This window comes from Pagrus pagrus, assembly GCF_965226575.1.
Source record: "Pagrus pagrus genome assembly, chromosome: 11".
NCBI lineage: Eukaryota > Metazoa > Chordata > Actinopteri > Spariformes > Sparidae > Pagrus > Pagrus pagrus.
In genome coordinates, this window is record NC_140195.1 from 17150852 (window position 1) to 17171837 (window position 20986).

Sequence of the window (20986 nt, forward strand, 5' to 3'; positions counted from 1 at the left end):
TATTGACAAATTCTGTTTAATATTGTGTGATACTCTTCTCTTAAAATACAGTCTTTTCTGAGGTAGACCATTACAGTTCAAGAACATTATCATTTTCAAAACAGACATCAAAAAAGACATGAAATAAATACTTTCATGTACAATATGCCGCAAAAATGAGGTAGAAATGGTTACAGAAAATGTACAATAACCAAGAACAAAGTTACCGCGATAACAGATCAAAACATGTAAAAGATAAAAGCTTGTTTTGTTGGACAAACTGTCGGGAGTAACGGGAACAACAAATCAAAATATTGTACCTCTAAGTCATCTGTATTATCTCATTTCTGTAATTACCTGTGAATAATCACTAGCATTATCTAGACTGCTGGAAGCAGGAGCCTCTCTGTAATTTGTAAATGTGTTTTCAGGTTCTGGAGACAGTGATCAGTATGCACAGCGGGGGTCACTCTGATTGATCTGGCTGTATGGCATGACTGAAGCCACCAGCTGGAGAGGGACGGCTGCACTGTGATATAGGGTTGCTGGACATCAATCAGACCACCTCCACTCCGGAGGAATCGGTGTAAGGGGAAGGGGAAGGGTGGGGGGGCTGGGGAGAGGATACAACGCCACATGGCCACTGGGGCTCGTGGCCAGGGGGCAATCCAATCTAATGAGATTGCACTGGGGAGAGAGAAAGAGGGAAAAATAATGATGAAGGGACGGCGGGAGGGAGGAGGCAGCGGTAGGAAATATTACATCATTCTGTGTGTACCTCCTTAGGACCATGGCAACAGACTAATATGAACGACCTCTGTACCTGCAGTCCAGTGACGGGGTTTTTCCAGCTAAACAACTGTAGGACTGGTGGAAAAGGAGAGGCTGGTCTGGATTGTCTACATGTTGGGTTCATCCACAATATGTACACATTAACTGTGAATCTTTAGACTTTGGGATCCGCTGAAAGCTACATTTAACAACTTTAAACTCTTTTTGCATCTGTTTGTTGTCTTTTTGGAAGTTATTTTGTGCTCAGGTGTTCACTGTGAGTGCACGTGTGTGATTGTGTGCGTTATATTTACATTTTCAAATGATATTTCGCAGACATGCTTATGCAGGATATGTAAACACTAAATAACACGAATGTTTGCAAGCAGTTTGTCCAACAAAAGAAGGAATATTTTCTGTATTCTACATAGCATTTCTTGACAATCATCACTCCACCATAAACTACAATAAAAATAAAGGGTAAAGGAACAGAAAAGAAAAACGTATTTATATATTCATATATAATAATACATGGATTTATGGCATCAAATATCCTTTGAAATACCTGAATTACATTCAATGTTACTCTTTGTAGCATATTCAAGTTTCTCTCCCGAGGTAAAAGCCCAGCTGTAGTGGGTGTTACAAGACTGTCAGGTTTCTCCTCGCTCCTCTATCTCGCTCCGCGCCACTCTCTACTAAGACCCTAAGATTACATACATTCTTTAATTTCATATTTCTGAGGTAAAGAAATTTTTTTTCCTGAGCATTTCAAACAAGACTACATACTAAGAAACAAAAGGAGTAAGTGAAATAGAAAACAGAGACGCTGGGTGTGCAGGTGGGTTTTGTTCTGGATTCTCAGGAAAACTGCGGACGATGATGAGGAATGTGAGAACAAATGTATGTGGAAGTAAAGGACAACAACCCAGGAAATATAAAATAAGTTGTCCATGAATTGTAGCATTTTAACAGCGAGTATAATACTGTTGATGGGTTAACTACAACTTCTACAACCAAACATGTCGAGTGTAACTGCAAGGTTTGACTTGATCGACAGGACTCCTAGGAAGGACAGCAGCATGTTTGGATTCAATAGAAGTCTTCTGATTTTCTCTTTTTGGAATAGTAAGGACCAACTGTTTTGATTTGGTGAGAAGCTGTCGAGAAGGATTCATTTATTGTGATTTTTGAGGACAACGCTGCTGATTATGCATTTGGTTTGACGTGTTTTTGGTCAAAAACTGTTAGCTGAGATGTTGCTGATCCCGAGCCCTTCTTACTGGATAATTAGTGACAATCCAATGGCTAAATCAACATTAGGATAACATGGAAGTGGACTGGCAATAAATAGGATCCTGAGAGTAGCAGTCAAAGGGGGGATTTTCCAAACCCTGATTATCCATAATCTTGGACCACGTCACCTAGCAACAAATTATTGATTTTGTCCTGGACCAAAGCTAATCAGGATCTCTGATAGTATCCAAATAGTTTTTAATCTGATTTTCCCATTGGCCAAAAGACTAATACACTACCCCAGTCAACAAGGCCTATTCATCTTTCTTTTCTTTGGGAAAAATTAAAATATTGCGGATATTCATATGAAAACAAAAACAGCACACCGTGGCATGCTTCTGCCAGTAAAACAACTTTGTCAGCTCTCTCGTATCGTTGAGCTTCTCTTGCTCTTTTGGCTGCATAATCTGTAATTACAAAACAACAACAAAACATTCCCAAGTCATGTCAAAGCAAAGACAGGGTTGTAACGCAGTCCGAGTACAGTGACTGGCTGCTTTCTCAGTGGTTATACATCTTGCTCCACTCTATACAAGTGTCCGGTTCTTTTGGGGTGGTGTGTGGGCGCACCTTGCAGAAGGCATTCTCAAAGTCTGTGAAGGCTGGGGGTTTGGAGGATGTGGAGAGGCCGTGCATGGCCCCAGTGGGGGAGGATGCTGAGGAGAGTGCCTGCTGGCTGAGCTGCAACAGCTCCAACACTGAGAAGCCCTCTGTGCGCTGCAGCACAGCGCTCAGCTCCCTCTCGCTCAGGCTGCAGCCTTGCGGGGACAGCGCCTGCAGCAGCACCTGCCTACGCATACCCACATCTGGCAGGCCAACGTGATACCGCTTGGCAAAGCTCCGATGAACTGCATCTTGCAGCAGATCTGGCCTGCCAGTGGCACATACAAGAATCACCAGGCCTGTGGTCCCCACCTGGGCTTTCTCCAGGGTGGTCAGCAGTGTCTGCCTCAGCCCCTCCTCCTCCATGGCCTCCACCTGGCTGAGTAGCACCACTGAGGGCTGCCGTGCCCCGGCCACTTGCAAAAGAGACCCAAGAATGTGCTCTGCCTCCACCTTCCCTTTAGAGGCCAGCATGGCTCCGCTCAGCCTGTAGAAGGAAGCCCCCAGCTGTGAAGCCAAAGAGCGAGACAACGTGGTCTTTCCCCCTCCCCGGGGGCCAAACAGCAGGACGGTTCTTGGTGGCCGCATGACTGGACTGGGCCTCAACACGGGCCACAGAAGGTCCTCTTCCAGGGCAGTCTTGACGTGAGTGAGCCCAGCCAGCTCGCCCCAGCCTAGCGCCGGACTGCAGTCCAATAACTCCCCATTGACAAGGTCCAACATTCGGGGGTCTGGGCTCTTCATAGTCTCAACGGCCGGCGCACACAATGAAGGGCGCTTGTGGGCTTGGGAGCGGTTCTGCTGCTGTTGGATAAAGCCCTGCTCTGCCACGCCATTCTCCCCTGTCATGCCCGCTGGAGGGCTGTACTCCCCTGATGCCCCATACTGAGGAGACACTAGGGGCTGGGAGGAGGGCTTAGTGGGCTTGAAGGCTTGAGGGTCTGTGCTGCCTGAACTGCTGAAGCCGTTCCCCCGGCACTCTGTTTTGTCATTCACACTGTAGGGTGAGTTTCCTCCAGTCTTCAAGTGGTCATAGCTGTATTTCCTGTAACGAGACCCATCCCCGCTCTCATCATCTTCTACGCTCATCTCGAATGCTTTTCGTTTTAATGTTCCTCCAGACTCAGATGTCCCAAGGTTGGTGCTCTGGTAACTGTAGCTGCCTCCTACCACTGTGGGCCTGGAGGGAATGGGAGTAGGGGCTGGTAGACCTGATGGCAGGTAAGTTGCAGAAGGGTGGCTGTAGGTGGGAGCAAGGCTATTCTGGGGAGGGTATGTGCTAGGGGGGTAGTTATAGACAGGTGTGGTGGGGCTGTAGCTGGCCACCAGAGTGGGGGTGGATTGGAGAGTGTGGAGGGAGGCAGGGGGAAGTGCTGCACCGGGTTGGGGACAGTACCCTGAGGAAAGATAGGTGCCATTGTAGGTGGAGGGGTACTCGCTGGAGCCACTGCAGGAGCTGCTGCCACTGTAGCCAGAGTCCGAAAGGTTACTGTTCACCACTGACACGCTGCCAACCCCTGGAGGGCCCGCAGATGTGGCTACAGCCTTGGAACCTGAGAGGCTGTCGTGGCCTCCAGGGGGCACCAGGGAGTAGGAGGCATCAGTGCTGTGTGTCAATGGCCAGGGCTCCAGCTCAGTCTTCTGGCCGTTGAGACCCCCGAAGGCCCCCGGCTCTGGGTAGGCGCCCACAGTAGGTGGCCGGTCATACGGTGAGTCCAGCACACCGGAGTACTTCTCAGCGTAGCGCTTCAACAGGTTGGAGGCTGTGAGGGCTGAGATGTCATCATTGGCCCAGGCGTAGTTGCTGGAGCTGCGGCCGCGGCCAGCGTAGAACTCCGCCTTGTGGGCCGGAGAGGAGGTGGTGGAGGAGACATCCAGGTGCTGCTCAGGCCACTGGCTGAGAGGCTGGGCATGCTCTGGGTTCCAGTGCATCTTTAACAGGCCTGGCGAAAGAAACACAGGTTTTATTATTCTATATCCATTACAACTTGCAATCAACATTTATTTCATAATGATACTTTGAAGCAGAAAACTTGTCTTTTGCCAGTTTAATAAATTGTACAGCTTTGCGGTCATATGAATACATTTGGGTCCATATACAGGAGCATCTTCAGCAATTGATACTGGAATAGAGAACTGTTTTCTTCCTCCCTCCATTTGCTTGATAAGTGAAATAATTGTCAATATCAAACTTCTTGCATTTACATCAATGCAACAAACATCCGGGTTCCAAATATATAAAATCGTCTTGTTACTCATGCTTTGTTAAAGTGAGATTGCTCTTTCAATGCAACTATATTAATGTTGATTTTGGTATTTGACACAGTCTCCTCAAGAGTTGACAAGAGCAAAGACTAAACAAAAACCAAGAACTCCTTTTTCTCACTATCCTGTGCACAGTGACACATGGTCTGCGCCCCCAGTGACAAGAAAAGGCCTTTTTCTTCTGTTTGGAAAGCAACCTTTTCAGTGTTACCATCATGCCTGTGAGCAGAAGGAGGCTCAAATTTCCCAGAGAGGGGAGAGGAAGGTGAAGGGGAGATGGAGGCAGAAAGAGAAAGCTGCAGAAAGAAAGAGAGTGAAAGCAGATCGGTGGGTTGGATGTGTTGTTTTGCAGTTTCCCAGCCTTATATTGGATGAGCGATAAGATCCCACTACTATTCCCTGTACTGCTAACATCTGCAGGTCTCCCAGAGGAGCTATTGTTATCTCCCTGTGCATGTTGCTCTGAATGCCTGCTCTCTCCGCCCTGCACCCCACCTACCACCCACCCACAGTACATCAGAGCTCCAAAGGCCCAGTGGCCGGCTGGACAGAGGGAGGGAGGGAGGGTGTGTGTGTGTGTGTGTGTGTGTGTGTGTGTGTGTGTGGACAGTGGTGTGGAGAGAGTGAGAAAGAAAGAAAAAGAAAGAAAGAGGGGGGTTGGGTCTGGAATTGCAGCATAGTGTGCTATTCATCAGCACAGTCTCCCATGGAACATTGGGAAAGTGGAATGTCTGTTCCTCTGGCTGACTTCAGCACCGGCGGAGGCCTGATTGATCGTGGCTGCTATGGACTGAGCACATCACAGAGCTAACAGGGGAGAGGGAAGTCGAAAAGGAAATCTTGTCCCATGCTTCCCACATGCAAAGGACTTATTTTCCAGTAGAATATTTCACTGGCATTGCATCTAAAAAGGTGTGGAACATGCATAGGCTCCTTCACCCAAATGTAAAATGCATCTGCTTATTTTCAGTGTTGCAGAGTGTATTTTCATGCGTGTGTGTTTACCCAATACATCGCCATATGATAGTTATAGAATCGTCTATTTCATGAAAGGCTGGTGCTAACTCTTGCTGAGGCATTAGTTTGACATTCCACACATAACTTGGCATTATTGAACTGTCACAATTTACCCTGAGGTGAGGACTACTCCAGCCAGTAAGAGGCAGGTAAAAAAGGAATATGGCAAAAGCTGTCTGCCTTTTCCTTCAGTGGACGCCTGATGATTCATTATTCATGGCTGTCTGTGTGTGTGGAGCCAGGCTTCTTATTGCCATTTAAATCAAATTTCAATATCCACAACCTGCAATTCTGCTGCTGCTCTCCCGCTCACTCCTAAACTTTGGCCTCTTTCTTTACCCGCTTTGCAAACCTCCCCATGTGTGTTTTCAGATTACGCCCGTTATTTATTCAGTCAGATGAGACCAGCAGACCAGATGGCCATTGGATTATCATGTCCTTCATATTCAAATCCACTGCCTTAAGTTCCCAATGGCCAAACCAGTTCAAGTACTTCCCTAAGCTCCCGCCAACCCACACACCCACCGCAGCGAGACGTAAAAAAACATTCTCACACTCTTGTATTTTCACAAACATGCTGAAGACATTGTCCTGTCCACACCCAGATGACCGCATATTTTTGTGGTCTGATTCGCAGGTCTTTGTCCAGGCTTCAGAAACCATATATGTCCTGCAGGCCCTTCCCATCTGCAGCCCAACCAGTTTGTGAACAGCCCCAATAATGGGGCCTGTGTGTGACAGAGATGGATGAGAGCCCAGGGGAGCTCATAAAACCTGCAGCAGGGAGGGAGGGATGGAAGAGGGAGGGATGGAGGGAGGGAAAAGAGTGGACAGCAGGCGTTTCGTCCTCTCTAAGCGGACTGGAGCGGACATTAGAGGACTCGGTGAGGCGGGCTAACTGCTGTCCACTCCATCATTAGAGTTGCACCGATACAGAATGGACTCTACCCCCTTGACCAACGTGATGACCAGCTGCTCATACCTGAAGAACCAATTCACTCTTAATTACTATTACTAAGTCTTTTTTTGTGTATGTACACACTGAGTTTGATGAGTGATAAGCAGTCATTCATCCCCCCTGATGACACAGCAGGGTTGAGGTGCAGTTTAGCGGTTTCCATGTAATTAGAGCTTCTGCGGGATTGCGGTTTTTAGAGCAGTAGCGCTCCACAATAAACGCTCTAATCTACACTTCTGCTTAAATCAGAGCCATCACGTAGATTAATTCACTGGAGGGGCAGGAAGAAAGCTAAGATTAGAAGTGGGAAATCAGGACAATGTGGGCATACTCTGGGTAGCTGTGCAATCATTAGATTAACTTCAGTATGTGCTGTGATTCTCATCGTTTACATGTTGAAAAGAAGACAACACACTGCTTAAAAATTTGTAAAATTCATAATCAAGATGCAAGCAGTCATTTTGCAACGTTGACTTGAATCATGACACGTTTTTCAGCTCCGCTGCTGTAACATTTCTACTTCCTGCCTCACCCCATCAGCTCTTACTCATATGAGAGGATTACGGATCAAAAACACATTTATTTGTTTGAATACGGGAATCCTGTCCTCATTCAATTATTTTGGAAGCTTCTGTCAATATAAGTAAAGCTGCTCTGGGGTTTAATATATTTTATCATTTATCAGGTGCACCGCTGAATTGAACAGAAATCGGATGTGATGACTGAGTTAAGTACACATAAATATGTGATGAGACTGCTTCTCTGATGGCCTTATGTGGCTGCGAGGACTGATAAGAACCTTGTGTGTATGCACATGAAACTTCCCACTGCATGTGTGTGTGTGTTCTCGGCCCCAGGAGAGACAGATGTTCTCCTGCTGACCGCCTTACTGTCTGTGCGGCCATTGTGGCGGACGGCCCGTCCAGCAGACGTGCGCAGCTCGGACGATCCAGTTGGCTCTGAGACAAAGCCTGAAGGATCCTATTGTCAGGGGCCTGTCTAATTATGGAAATCTTATTAATCTATTCAGCAGCAGTCCACTGACAGCTTTTGTGTCAGCCTGGGATTTATTGAGGGACCTGTGTGAGCTGCATCCTATTGTAGGCGTGCGTGATGAAGACAGTGGCATGGCTCTCTTCAGCACAAACCAGCTTTGCTTTGAGGAGGCCCTGAAATTAAAATTAGACCACTTACGGCTCAGGGGAAGTGTGTTAGGTTCATTTCTTTGATTTCTGGCCTCAATCACTGCCATCTATAAAGTCACCGAATCTCATGTTGACTAGGTGAAACCGAAGAAGCTCACGGCCTATAAAGACTGGTAGTACTCCAGACTGTGTTGTGGTTTCCTATAAAAGAAGTATCAGTGGGTGAGGTGAAACGTTATCTTGGCAGGAAGCCCGGAGGTAGAGGGCTCCAGTGCTGTTTCACAGCTCCCCTGAGGTTGCTTTCCCCTTCTCCCTTCCCGGCACTTTTGTTTTCCCTGCCCCTAGGAACAAAACGGACACGGATGCAACAACCCTTCTGGGACAGCATGCTATTAAACTGTGCGGATTGTGAAGAGGCCGCTTGTAAACAAGAGCGCCGTGGATCAATCCAATCAGGGCTCTATTCAGGGCTGAGCTCTACCCCCACCCACAGACCAGAGAAAACACCTCCGCTCCATCGTGCATCTCCACACAGAGGCACAGAATAGAGATTGCAATGTGCTTGTACTTAGATCTTTATATCTTGTCATCCCTTCTGTCTTAAAAGCAGACATGCAAATTGTTACTTAGCTGGTCAAATTCACCATTACAAAAGTATTACACCAAGAAAAAAGGGCAAGACTTTAATGCAGCGTTCAAAAGATCATCTATACTTTCTGTGGAGAAATTGTGCAGCCAAGTGAAAGTGAAAGGGTCAGTCTGTCTGTTCTACAAGGAGGTAAAAAATTATAGGGCATGAATTCACTTCACACCAAAAACAAAATTCTTTCAATACTTCCAAATAAAAAGTTAAAGAGAGGGCAGGCTGCTTTGAGAATGCTGCTCCGGCTGTTGTGTCAGTATGTCAGGCATTCAATTTAATCGACATCTCAGACACTTTAAGGAGAAAAGCTTGACATGAATGCAGTTCGAATAAAAGGCACACCGAGGACGCTGAAGGGGAGTGACAGAGAAAGTGAAGAGGGTAGGGTGGAGTGTGACAGACACCATATTTGTGCTGATAAATCACAAACTTGATGCCCTGATGACTGCATCAGTTGTTATGCATTCAGCAAGCGCAAGCTGATCAATGACTTATTGCATGAAACTCCTGCTTGCTGGACATAAATATGTTGAAGAAATTAAGCCTGTCTTCAGGAATCTTTAGACGCTGCATTCGAGACAAACATACCCAATGAACTGTTTGAAACAACCCACGACTGTGTTTTGTGTGTAAAGGGAGAGGAATTTGCTCTCAGGATCTGTTATTTATCAGAGTTTGTTATCTTGATTTGTCGTCCACTCCTGAAGCCCTCTTTAAGTCCTCTGTTCTCAAGTTCACTGTGATTTATGACACTAATATCAAGCAGGTCATTCTCACTCGGCTGTGGCCGTCCTGCCGCTGCGTACTACCTGGTCCGTCATAAAAACACCAATCTGAGAGGTCGGCCACATTTCACAGCGTGGCAGGTGGAGACAGAGGAAAATTGTCTCGGGATGTTCTCTCACTTTGGAATGAAATACACATTTTATCAGCTCCTGCACTGTGTGCATCAAAGTCACGAAACATTTGATGAATTCCTCACATATATTGTGGATAATGTATGTTGTACAATATCACTGTGCTTATATCAAGTTTAGAGCTGCAACAATCAGCTGTTTTTAGCAATAACATAAACCATTTGCTGGTTCAAGCTTCTTAAATGTAAAGATCTGCTGCTTTTCTCTGTCATTGACGATGAAAATGAAGGAATTAATCCTAGTATGGAAATGAAGAACAGAGCTGCAATAATTAATCGATTAATTGATTTGCTGTAAGCTATTAAATTAAATGGCAACTATTTTGAAAATTAATCAATTCATTTGAGTGATTTTTTTTTTTTAAATGGCAAAATTTTCTGATTCCAGCTTCTTAAATGTGCATTTTTCCTGGTTTCTTTACTCCTCCATGACAGTAAAATGAATATCTTTGTGCTGTGAGCCTAACAAAACATTTGATGACGTCATCTTGGGCTTTGAGAGACACTGATCGACATTTTTCACAATTTTTTGACATTTTATGGACCAAACAACTAACGACCAATCAGGAAAATAATTGTCAGATTAATCAACAAATTAAAATAAGCATTAGTTGCAGCCCTAATGAAAAATATTAGGGTTTTGAAATGCTGGTTGGATAAAAGAAGCACTTTGGGCTCAGCACAGAAGAAACACTGCAAAATTGTGATACTTTTTCCGAAGTTATTGACATTTTATAAACTAATTAATTTAATCGATTAATCATGAAAATAATCTTAAATTGCAGCCCTAACCAAGTTATCCCGTACAATATTACCCCACAGATGCTGAATGGCCTGTGTTATTGCGTGGGGTATTGTCAAAAAGCTGTTAAAGGAAGTGCGAGGTCAATCCTTGAGACCCTTCCCAAACCGCCTTAAGACGGGGATAATGTGCACACCAGACAACAGGGATCGTAATTTATCAGACATGCATAATTGGGCATTGCTAAGGAAAATTATTATAAATCTATGCGTTAGTCATGGGGCTGCTATCAATCAAAGGAAACACAATCCCACACTCCCGCTCTGCCTCTTGCTCCCTCTGGCTCATCTGCTCCCTCTTTCACGGCCCTAAAAAGATGTAATAACAGAAGAGTGCGGGAGTTCTAGTGGGGAGTTTTCACACCTGCTGCCCAGAGCGCGAGCAGACGCAGCTCTTTTCAAACACGCCTCACCAGTCAGATCCCAGGAGGAAGGAGCCCATCTCCTGCAGTGGCATTGAGGGATGTCCTCTGTGTGTGTGTCTCTCTTACTGTGGACAGAGCTTTCTGTACTCATGTATCAGAGTGACAGTTTGACTTACACTATTTTTTTGTTTCATCCCCCTTTGGGGCTGTTTCAGGCCAGCTGTCAGAATAGTTTTTGTCAGCATGTGCAGCTAATATGGTTTTATTAGAGGGGAAGGACAATATGACAGCCTTGTATTGAGTATTTATGCAGATAAAAGAGTAATGAAATCACAGCGCCCTTGTCCGTAATGAAATATAGTTAGGATAAATGACAATTATTGTTAAACAACAAACGCTTCTACGTGGTGAATCAACAATTTATAAGCGGTAAAGGATATTCAGGTTGTCATTAAAAGTTGCTGTTTTGCAGAGTGGACAGAGAGGAGGCTGTAGCCAAACTACTTGATGACATTTGTTAAACATTGATTAATTGACAAACGTGTTTAGAATCGCTAATGATAGTGCAGCAAAGAGCAAACTCCCATCTGAGAGCGTGCTCATTTTACAGCCCTTTCCTCAGCACTCTCCCAAACTAGAAAGCCTGCGGAATAATTGCTGGATGCGTCACTTCATGCTCGTAATTTAGAAACAACTCCCCCATCCCCCGTTGCCTTCTAACGCATGTCCACAAATGGCAGAGCCCCCCCCCTGCCTCCCTCCCCTTCAAGAAAAACAGGGTCCCTATTTTCTGTGACTGCAGGCTGGCTTTAGGTCATTGTGTCCACTAATATATCAAAGAACAGCTGTCCTAAGGCTCTGTGATGACCAATCACCCCTTCCATCTGTCTCACTCACCCAATCTCTGCTCTATCTCCCCCTCTTCAGCTCTATCTATTCCTTGCAATCTCCTTCTTTCTCTGTTTCTCCGCTTTTCCACCTCCCTGATTCTCCCTCCCATTCCCAGTGAGCATGTTGCATTCCCTCCTCTCTGTCCAAATCCCCTGGCCCCTCTGTGCTCCCAGCTTATTCTCTCATCACATGGACAGCTCTGGGATTTGTTTTCTGTTAGTACACACACACACACAAATTAGAGGAAGCTCGATATATACAACAGCCACACTTCCCTCTGTGGCGATGCATTTTATGATCAGCGCTCATCAAACACCTAATGGCATAACGATTAAAGTGTGTTATTTCTCAAGCGGTGGTCATTTACTAATTAGCCTTGCTGCTGTGAAAGACGCTGTGTCTCATTGTCGAGCTCTGAATTCTGCTGCCTCAGGAATCCGAGTGAAGTGTTGCCATCCAAATGAGCCTCACCACCTTGCTTCTTAATTGGGCCCTTAACGGGAGCTGAGGTCTCCTTAATGAGCTGATGAACCCTCCGAGAGACAGAGCGCAGGGCCAGTGGACTCACGGGGCCCTGGGTCCCTAACCTTCTTTTCTTGTGGACACAGACACATGCAAACATACACACACATACACACACAACCACACACACACTGGGGGCTAATTAGAGCCCATTCACACCCTGCACTAATGATCCCAGCTCTTATTCACACACACTTTAGCAGACTGTGTGTTTACTAAAGGGCCTCACAGGCCCCTCCGCTGCACCACTCATACCACTCTGCCCACAATAGAGATGGACGCCAGCGCGGCCCTCCAACCTGCTCCTTCAGGGGCCAGGATGAGATCTACTCCTTCTTTTTTCTATACAAACTACTCCATGACTTAGCCGAGTCATTCACAAAGACACTCGCACAAAACATAAAAACAGAGCTTGAGAGAGAAAGGAGAGGGAGAGGGGTCAGTCAGAGGAGAGCTATAAAAACTGCCAGATCTGGAGTCCTGTGTGTAGTTGCTCTGTGTGTGTATGTGTGTGTGTGTATGTGTGCGCTGTTTTAAAAGAAAAGGTATCGCTACACCAGTGGGGGCCCCCAGCAACAAGAGTTAGGGCACTCCTGGGTTGGCGGCCTGGGACTGATTTAAGAGTGTGTTTGAAGTGCAGATTACAGATTCTTTGCACCAAATCCCTCCAGGAGTATCCATGGCCCCTGGAATCTCTCTCAGGTTTCTTGTCAGGTCCGGCCGTGGCTGCTCGCCCCAGCTTGAAGTCTTCTGGACTGGCCGGAGACGAGGACCAAGGCCGGACACGCCGGAGAAGAATGAGACGCGCGCACACATACTGGCTGGCTCAATCTAAATCATTGAGACTTGACTTGTGAGAGCAGCCCTGATAACAAAGATTTAAGTGTGTCTGCGGGTGTACCTGTCCTGCCCATGTGTGCAATTATTTAGTAGGACTCATCTTTGTGCATGGGCAGAAATGCCTGCAGCAGGACTCGGCGTTGGGAAGCGGGAATGCTCCACATTCCCACAAAGGGGATTCCAACATGGAGGTGAGAGTCTTCGCATGTCCTGCACATATGCAAAGTCCTGCGTTTTACTCGGTAGAATCATGACTACAGTCTTTAACTAAAAGACAGTGAGCTGCAGTGTCACCAGTGAGCACAGGGGTGTGTTTGTGTGTCACCGGTCTGAGAGTAAACAACGTGACTACCTAACACTTCCGTGTGCGCTCATACGTCCCCTCTGTCTACATACGTGCACACTGGTAGGCTGTTCTGAAATGATCACGACCCCGCAAAAGCTCTGCAGAACAGAGCCACTCTGTGCATGAAACACCATCAAGCTACTGGGCAGAGCGGATGAAAACCAGCATTGTGCATCCTGATCATAAAAGCAAAATCACACACAAAAGCTAGCACGCAGTGTGCTGGAAGATTCTCATGAAGGAGCAGCAGTGTGCCGGCTCTGAAGGCATGCTAACTATTCCACCAGCCGTTTGTGACATTCTTGGACGTGCCGTCCACATTAGCAGCACGGAGACGGTGTTCAGTCAATGTGGACTAACAGGGTGCAGGGAGCGGATGGAAGGACTACTTAAACAGACCTTGATGGGAAGCAGCGCAAGCACGCATGCATGTTTAACTCAGGCTAATTGGATTTTTAGCTATAAAGGAAAAAAACATGTTCTGGGAGCATTAAATAAACCAAGAGCCACATTGAGAGGACAGTTTCATAACAACACACTAAGTCACGTACTTATTCTTCTGGCAGCTATTCGAAATTCCATTCATCTGATGAGTGGCCAGATAATAACATTTGGCTATTTCAAGGGTGAAATTTATAAAAAAAGCAAACAAAGTGTCATGGTTACAGTCAAACATCCGCTCATGATGCTTTAATCAGGCTGTTTCGCCCAGTTTGAGTTCTCACACCCACACACTTGCTTTACACAGCCTCTGCAATCCATTTTTGACGGCTAGGAAAACAAATCCAAAGTTTTTTACCATCTATTATGTAGTAATACTTTTTAAATTAACCATTCTGTTTGATTTCTCCCTCTTTTCTTGTAACTGTCAGGCTGATAATGCTCCTTTGAGGGGAGGTAAAGAGCTGGGAAAAAGGGGGCTCTTGAGGCCGAGGCCACGGAGGCAGCCCCATGCTGGCCGGCAAACAATGCTGTTTTTGGAGAGCCGGAGCACTGGACTCAAATGAAACCTGGTGGGAGGGTGCGTGGGGGGGGGAGGCAAAACTGGACACGTCAGTTATTAGGTCAGCATTGAAGGGAGAAAAGAGAGAGAGAGAGAGAGAGGAGGGGGGAGGAAAAGGAGGGAGAGCAGGAGGCAGCGTGTGTGGTTGGAAGCTGTATTGGTAAAATGACACTGGCAGAACCGAAGGGGTTTCTGCTGCTTAAACCATCAGCGCTCCAACCTCCCTCTGTCCCTCTTCCTTCCCCCAACTGTGTCTTCCGCCCGGTGATGAAACATTCAGACAAGGCCAGTGCCCAGGGTTTAGCATTTCCACTGTGTGCACGTCAAGGAAAAAGTCAGGTTTCTGCACCGAGAGGCTTGCACATTTTCTGTTTGCAAACTAAAGAACACAGCGTCCACTCTCGCTTATTTCTGGAGCGGGGGCTCATTGATTCAGGCAAAGTCCAAATGAGTCAAGTAGAGAGAAAGAAGTGTGTAGCTGTGTACTCACTATAGGGGACAATAGGACTCAGCATTCTGTGGAGCTGGTCTCAGTAAGGAGGAATGCTGTTTTGTGAATGCCAGCTAAGGTTAGCGTCCGTCCGGCTGTAGTCCATCACTAGCAGGAGCTCGCACTGACCGCACAACAGCCCTGAGAGAGAGGGAGAGAGAGAGAAAGAGAGGTGAGGCAGTTACAGGCTGCTGCACAATGTCTGGACAAACACTCACATGTCAACCAACCCTTTCACACAAGCTCACACACACAAACACACGGAGCAGAATTACGATAGAATTACTGACCAACCTGAGAACGCTATCAGTGTAACAAAAACACAGTCTGCACACTCACACACACAGAGAGAGTCTGCCAAACTGACGCACACAAGGGTATTCATTATAGGCAGGCATTAAGCTGATTGTGAAGCAGCATTCGGCCTCTAAAGAGGGCTTTCTAAATCTGCCTCACAAAAAGACTCATGCATACCATTGCTCCGTGCACTGGGGCAATAAAGACTGCATTCTTAGGAGACCAAACACGTTTGGAGCAAAATGCAGGAGGAAAAAATTTGTTCAGCAATGACAAAGTTTGCTTTTCTTATCTGGTTATCTAAATTAATATACCTTTCTTTCAAGTGTGCTAAACATTTAAAGCATATCTTTTAATACACTTATTAATTCAGCTGACTGTGTTTTTCTATTTTCAAAGGTAAGGCCAAATTAAATAAAGTCTGTCTGTGTGCTGGTTTGGGTTGTAAATGTCCCGTTTTTTTAATCATGCACAGATTAAAAACAGTTTAATCCTCCATTTTCTATTGTTTTGTTTTGAAATGAGGCACTTCTCTGAGCAAACCCACGAGATTACAGCGACTGTTGGAATTTATTTTCTCAATTCAGTGGACACTGAAGCACGAGTCCTGTCCACGTTGGTGCTCAGCTGCTTCAGACAATACAGTGTAAAAACAACAGAGAGGTGACTGAAGTCGTAAAAGACTTTTAAACATTTTATTCCACAAATAAAAGTGTAACTGTGCCCGTAAATACACATCAATCTCTTACAAAATGTTAAGGCACTGCATAAAAACAAACATGATGGAAATATAGAAAATAACATAACTACTTTACAGCAGCAATGCATCATTATGACACTGACTGTTTTGGCACACTACTGCAGTTGTCATTCTCTCTGTCTCAGCATGTATACAAACAAACAATCAGTAACCAATTTACATGCACTCATACACCATTCAGAGAGGAAATTACGCAATGAGCACACGGCTGTCCCTGGACACCAACAGGCTTCACATACAACACTGTGACCCCCTCTGCTCAAACTGACAGTCAACTTTTAACACTCAGCCCAGAATAACTAACTGCGCTCCAGCCAAACCACAGCTTCCCCTTAAAACAAACACAGCCCTGTCCTTGTGCAGTTCAGAGAGAGAGAGAGGGGCTGAAAGGTGAGGGCAGAGTGAGGAGGTTTGGTTTGCTCAGGAGAAATGTCTCATGGTCAGAGAGGAGAGCTGCTTCGACACGCTCAGCTCCAACTTCAGCCAGCGGTGCCAAGTCAAACAGCGAGCTGTGACAGCAGATCACCACGGAGGTGCAGAGAAGACAGGCAGCCTTACCTATTCATGCCTGCGTGTCCTCCATCAGATCTGAACGCGCCACGATAATCCCTGGAGCAGACCAGACTCGTGTGTGCACTGCTTTGCTTTTTTTCCACATATGGGACACCAGTCCACTCTCTCTCTCTCTCTCCCTCCCTCCCTCTACCTCTCCCTCTCTCTCTCTCTCTCTCTCGCTCTCCCTGGCCAGTGACAACAGAGTGAGCACTCAGCTCCCCTCCCCCATGAATTTCCCATCCCCCGCTCCCTCCCCTCCTTCTCTCTCTTTATGCTAAAAGTATTTAAGTAGGGAGAGAGAGAGAGAGAGAGAGAGAGAGGGAGAGAAAGAGGGGAGGGTGGGGGACTGACCAATCCAGCTCTGAAGGAGAGAGAGGGCGATCATACAGGAGCTGGGACACAGAAGACAGTGGAGTGAGAGAGAGTTTTTGGTTGGAGGGAAGTGATCAGGGTAAATTTGGTTTGCCCGGGGAGGATCAAGGAAGAGCTGAAGGAACAGTGGACAGATTTTGGTAAAAAAAAAAAAAAAAAAGAAGCTGTGGAACAATCTACTGATTCTTCTAGAAGTTGCTAGAAATATTCAATCAGTTACTCATGAAAAAGTACCAAATTACTTGCCCAATCAACATGTCACGTCTTCTATGTGTAACACGTACAGAAATAGAAGCTAGGTGCCAGACTACTGTTTGATAAAGAAATAGTTAAATAATATAATAATAATAGTAAAATAATAATTGAAATAGTCGCATCCTGGAACCCTGAATTGCATTTTAGGCCATGCTGAGTCAAACCATGCACCGTTAGTCTTTGTTTCCATTACCAGTTTAAACACTTCGAGTTGTGCCAAGACGCACCTGAGGTCGACCGTCTCAGGAGTCGGGTCCTCCTCCCTCCAAGTGGGTAGCAGTGACGTCAGGAGGGCTTTGTCATCACTCAGGGGAAAGTGGTAGCTTACACTTCCAGATTTATTTCTACATCCTGTCTCCATTTTTCATCAACAACAGGTAGATGCCAATCAAAATCGTAACAACAGCCTGAAAATCCATCATGATAAGTAGCTGCCCATGAACAACCAGTACACCAGTACACAGCACCAAAGAGGGTTTAAAATGTTTAAAATGTCATCGAGTCAAGAGGAGCACGTATCAGTTTAAAGATGGCTGATGCACTGGGCTGATGTGTGAGTCACATAACCCCGATCCAGGATCATCAGACAACATATCTCAATCCATGGTGTTCCTAGTTCGCCAGGAAGGACGTAATATACGCTATTTAATTATTTTAAATGATTGGTATTGACTTTCATAGAAGAGACCCTTATCTAAAAAGTGTGCTCCAATTAAATTTGCCACGGATCATTATTGGCCAATGCTCATTCTTAATATTGTGATCAGCGGTCTCTATAAAGTCTGATCAAAAGAGCCAATCAGATAAACATGCAAGTTTCTCTACGTGCAGCTAAATTGCCGCAGGGTAACCCCAACCCATCATACCCTGGCCGGGGACAACAGAAAGCGTGTTTGAGGTGAACAGAGTATGCTGTACTGTTACTATTGTTACCCTTACAGGATTGCAACTCAGAGACTTGCAAATATGTTGCGCTGGTTATACCAAGATGACACTGCGAATCCTTACTGAAATTGTAAGAGGGAGCCTGTTAGCTATTAGCTGAGTCTTGTGATGTCTTTGGGAGCTAACAGAGCTAATAGCTTACAGTGGAGCTAAACACACAGTGGGACTGAGACTTTCTGTTCAGAGAAGCGAACAGTTTACATTAAATAAATGTACTAAAGTTCTTCAGCTGAGTACAGCTTGGAGGTAAAAGTACTTTGAGTTTGGAGTTACAGACAGTTTACATCAGTTTATTTTCCAAACTTCTGTCAGAGATGACCAGATACAAAACTTACCAATGGCTAGCAAGTTAAACAAGAAGACTAATCATGCAAACCCCTCAAAAAACAACAAACAGGCCAACTACAAAAGCATTTCTGGGATTAGTAACTGTTAATGTTGTGATATCTTACACACACTTCTTTTTAGGTGAGGAGGTTTCTGGCATTCACAGTAAAATGTGTCAAAGAGCAAACACAACAGCTACTAACACCAAACTAAACAGTGTTAAATGATTATGTTTATGATGCAACAATCATCTCAGAAATGTTTCAGAGCTCCATCTCTCCCATGGTCAGGTGCTGTTCCAGTTTCATTTACTCGCTCCTCACACACAGCTGTCAGGCTGTTTTTAGCACCACACCGAGGGCCCAGTCATCTCCTCTTGTTACACGGAGCCGCTACTCTAGTCAAGCTTCCCCGTTGTGCTGCCGCACAGGCTAGAGGATACCACCCACACACACACATACATTCATATAGAAGTGAGCACAGAATGAGCGGACCAGCTGAAAATAGAGAGGGACATTGTGATCATATGTTCAGCGGCCGGAGCATCCTGTGCACTTCAACATGTGACGGTATAATGCTGGCCTGAAGGCCTGTTGAAATGAAATGAATCATCCTCTACTGTAGCCATGCTAGCTGATGTTGTCAGTTTGGTAATTTAAGTTTTAGTTTGGTATTTTCATTGCTTGGGCTATCATTCCCATTGGTAATATTAATATCTTTATTCACAAAGTTAATTGGTGAGTTTATGAAATGTGGCCATATTTAAAAAATAAATCGGGTAAGGGAAAACTTTTTTAAATAAACTTATATGTAAGATAAAGGGCGTCAAATTGTGAAATTATCATCCAAACTGTCCGTTACTAAACATCCATCAATTTACTGACCGGCTTCACCGTTCTACTTCGACGTACCTTGACGTACAGTTTCCTGTTCAATGTTGGCTTGTTTTCAACGTATCTGATCGCCTGACTGCTCGTCTTTCTCGCCCTCTCAGATTTGTCATGTATCAATGTCAGCGTCTTCCTGACTCTCAGCGATTACGTTGATGAGTACAATGTTATCACAGTTGGAACTGATGACAGCCAAATTAAAATCCAAGTTGTAATAAACCCTAATTATTCTTTTCAAACATGGCCTCTGAAAGCTCTCTTGTTGGACTTGGGGGCTGAGCTATTTGAGGAGATGCCCCAGTGGTCAGTGACATGGCTCAAATTGGAATGTAGGGCAATAAACCCATTGGAGGAAACGCAGCAACTCATTAGAGTGGTTACAAAACTTAACACACCCAGTGAGTCCCAGTTCAGAACCACAATTAGACTGCTTAATGTTTTCCCTAATATGGGATCCTCAATAGATTTGCTAATGGTGTCTCTGTGGGGGTTTAGGTGAGAGTACGGTTGAGTAGGGATGTTGAAAGCAGACAACTCTGGCGCTCTCTCTATCACTCTATTGCCTTATTAGTGCTGAGGCAGCAGTGTGTGGACACAGGCAGCCTGCTGAGCCCAGCACTACTGAAGCACAAAGACTTCAGGGCCCCAGGACATGAGACGAGCCAAAAACAGAGAAAAATACGACTGAAAGAGAGTTTCAGTGAGACAGAGCAGGTATGCCTGCACAGAAATGTTCTTGTGTCACATGAGTGACTTTGACAGGTGTCAAAAAAGATCCCACCTCCTTCTCTGATGCATTAAGATATTTCTGCACACTTGTGACAGCTCAGGCTCCCCAAACGTTCAGAGGACATTCAGTCCAGTGGATACGGGGGGACATGGTTTACTGTCAGGGTTGGGAGGTGGTGGTGGTTGGAGGTTAATGGAGAGATATGAGAGGCAGACAATAAAGCCATTGCAGGCTGAAAATGACTCCTGAATGGACAGAGGGTGCAAGTCAACACGCTAGTCTTTGACCTCGTACTCCAGGGCATGTCAACTCAACACCTCCGTTCAGCAGGTTGCTCGCCCAACGATGAACTGTGTTAAAGGGTCAGCTGGTTTCATTGAGCCAAACTGATGAATCAGGCTTATGTTTAATTGGGTTAAATGAAAATCTGCATGCAGCACAGCCCCACAGGGTGATTAGCTAAGCAAAATATAATGCTTAATGGCTGTATGGACATAATTTCTCATCTGAGGGGGAGTAGATCAAAGTTGTACTAAGGCTGAGTCCTTAGCGGAGGCCATGGGTTTGATTCCACCTCATGGCCCTTTGCTGCATTTCACCCCCTCTCTCCACTAATCCTCGTCTATCTTCAGCGAGGCTAATGAAAAATAAAAGAAAACTGTCTTGGTACTGTGGCAGCTACTTGGTACGAGGGTTGCGGGGTATAGAGTTTTCAAGGTATACGGTCGTATAAAAACTGACAATTTCTGAACATAAACCATGTACATTTGGTTATCTATGGTATTAAATTTGTATTAGTATTATTTAGAAAATAATTATTCAAGTTATTATCAAGTTTCATGTCTGTCAGGGCGTATGTGAACGTTAAAGCATTTGTTAAACCAAAGAAAACACTTTTATTTTCATCCTATCAAAGGTTATTGTAACTGATAATAGTAATAATTATGTTATACCGTATACTGTGATACCAATGTGATATTTTACATATGATAATCATAGCCCAA

The 20986-nt window shown here is 45.3% G+C and overlaps 1 protein-coding gene across 1 annotated transcript; it reads right to left on the minus strand.

Moving 5' to 3' along the window:
* Positions 1-16559, minus strand: fignl2 (fidgetin like 2). The gene is made up of 3 exons (XM_084367205.1): positions 16467-16559; positions 14852-14992; positions 1-4592 (listed from the first exon to the last, which is right to left on the minus strand). The coding sequence occupies exons 2-3, from the start codon at positions 14874-14876 to the stop codon at positions 2548-2550; spliced, it is 2070 nt and encodes a 689-aa protein (XP_084223331.1). The 5' UTR covers positions 14877-14992; positions 16467-16559; the 3' UTR covers positions 1-2547.
* Between the last annotated feature and the right edge of the window lie 4427 nt (positions 16560-20986).

Coding starts and splice junctions, on each gene's coding strand:
- fignl2 (XM_084367205.1), bottom strand. CDS start 14,876: ATGCTGAGTCCTATTGTCCCCTATA. Junction 4,593..14,851: donor GAGTCCTATTGTCCCCTATA/GTGAGTACACAG, acceptor TTCTTTCGCCAG/GCCTGTTAAAGATGCACTGG.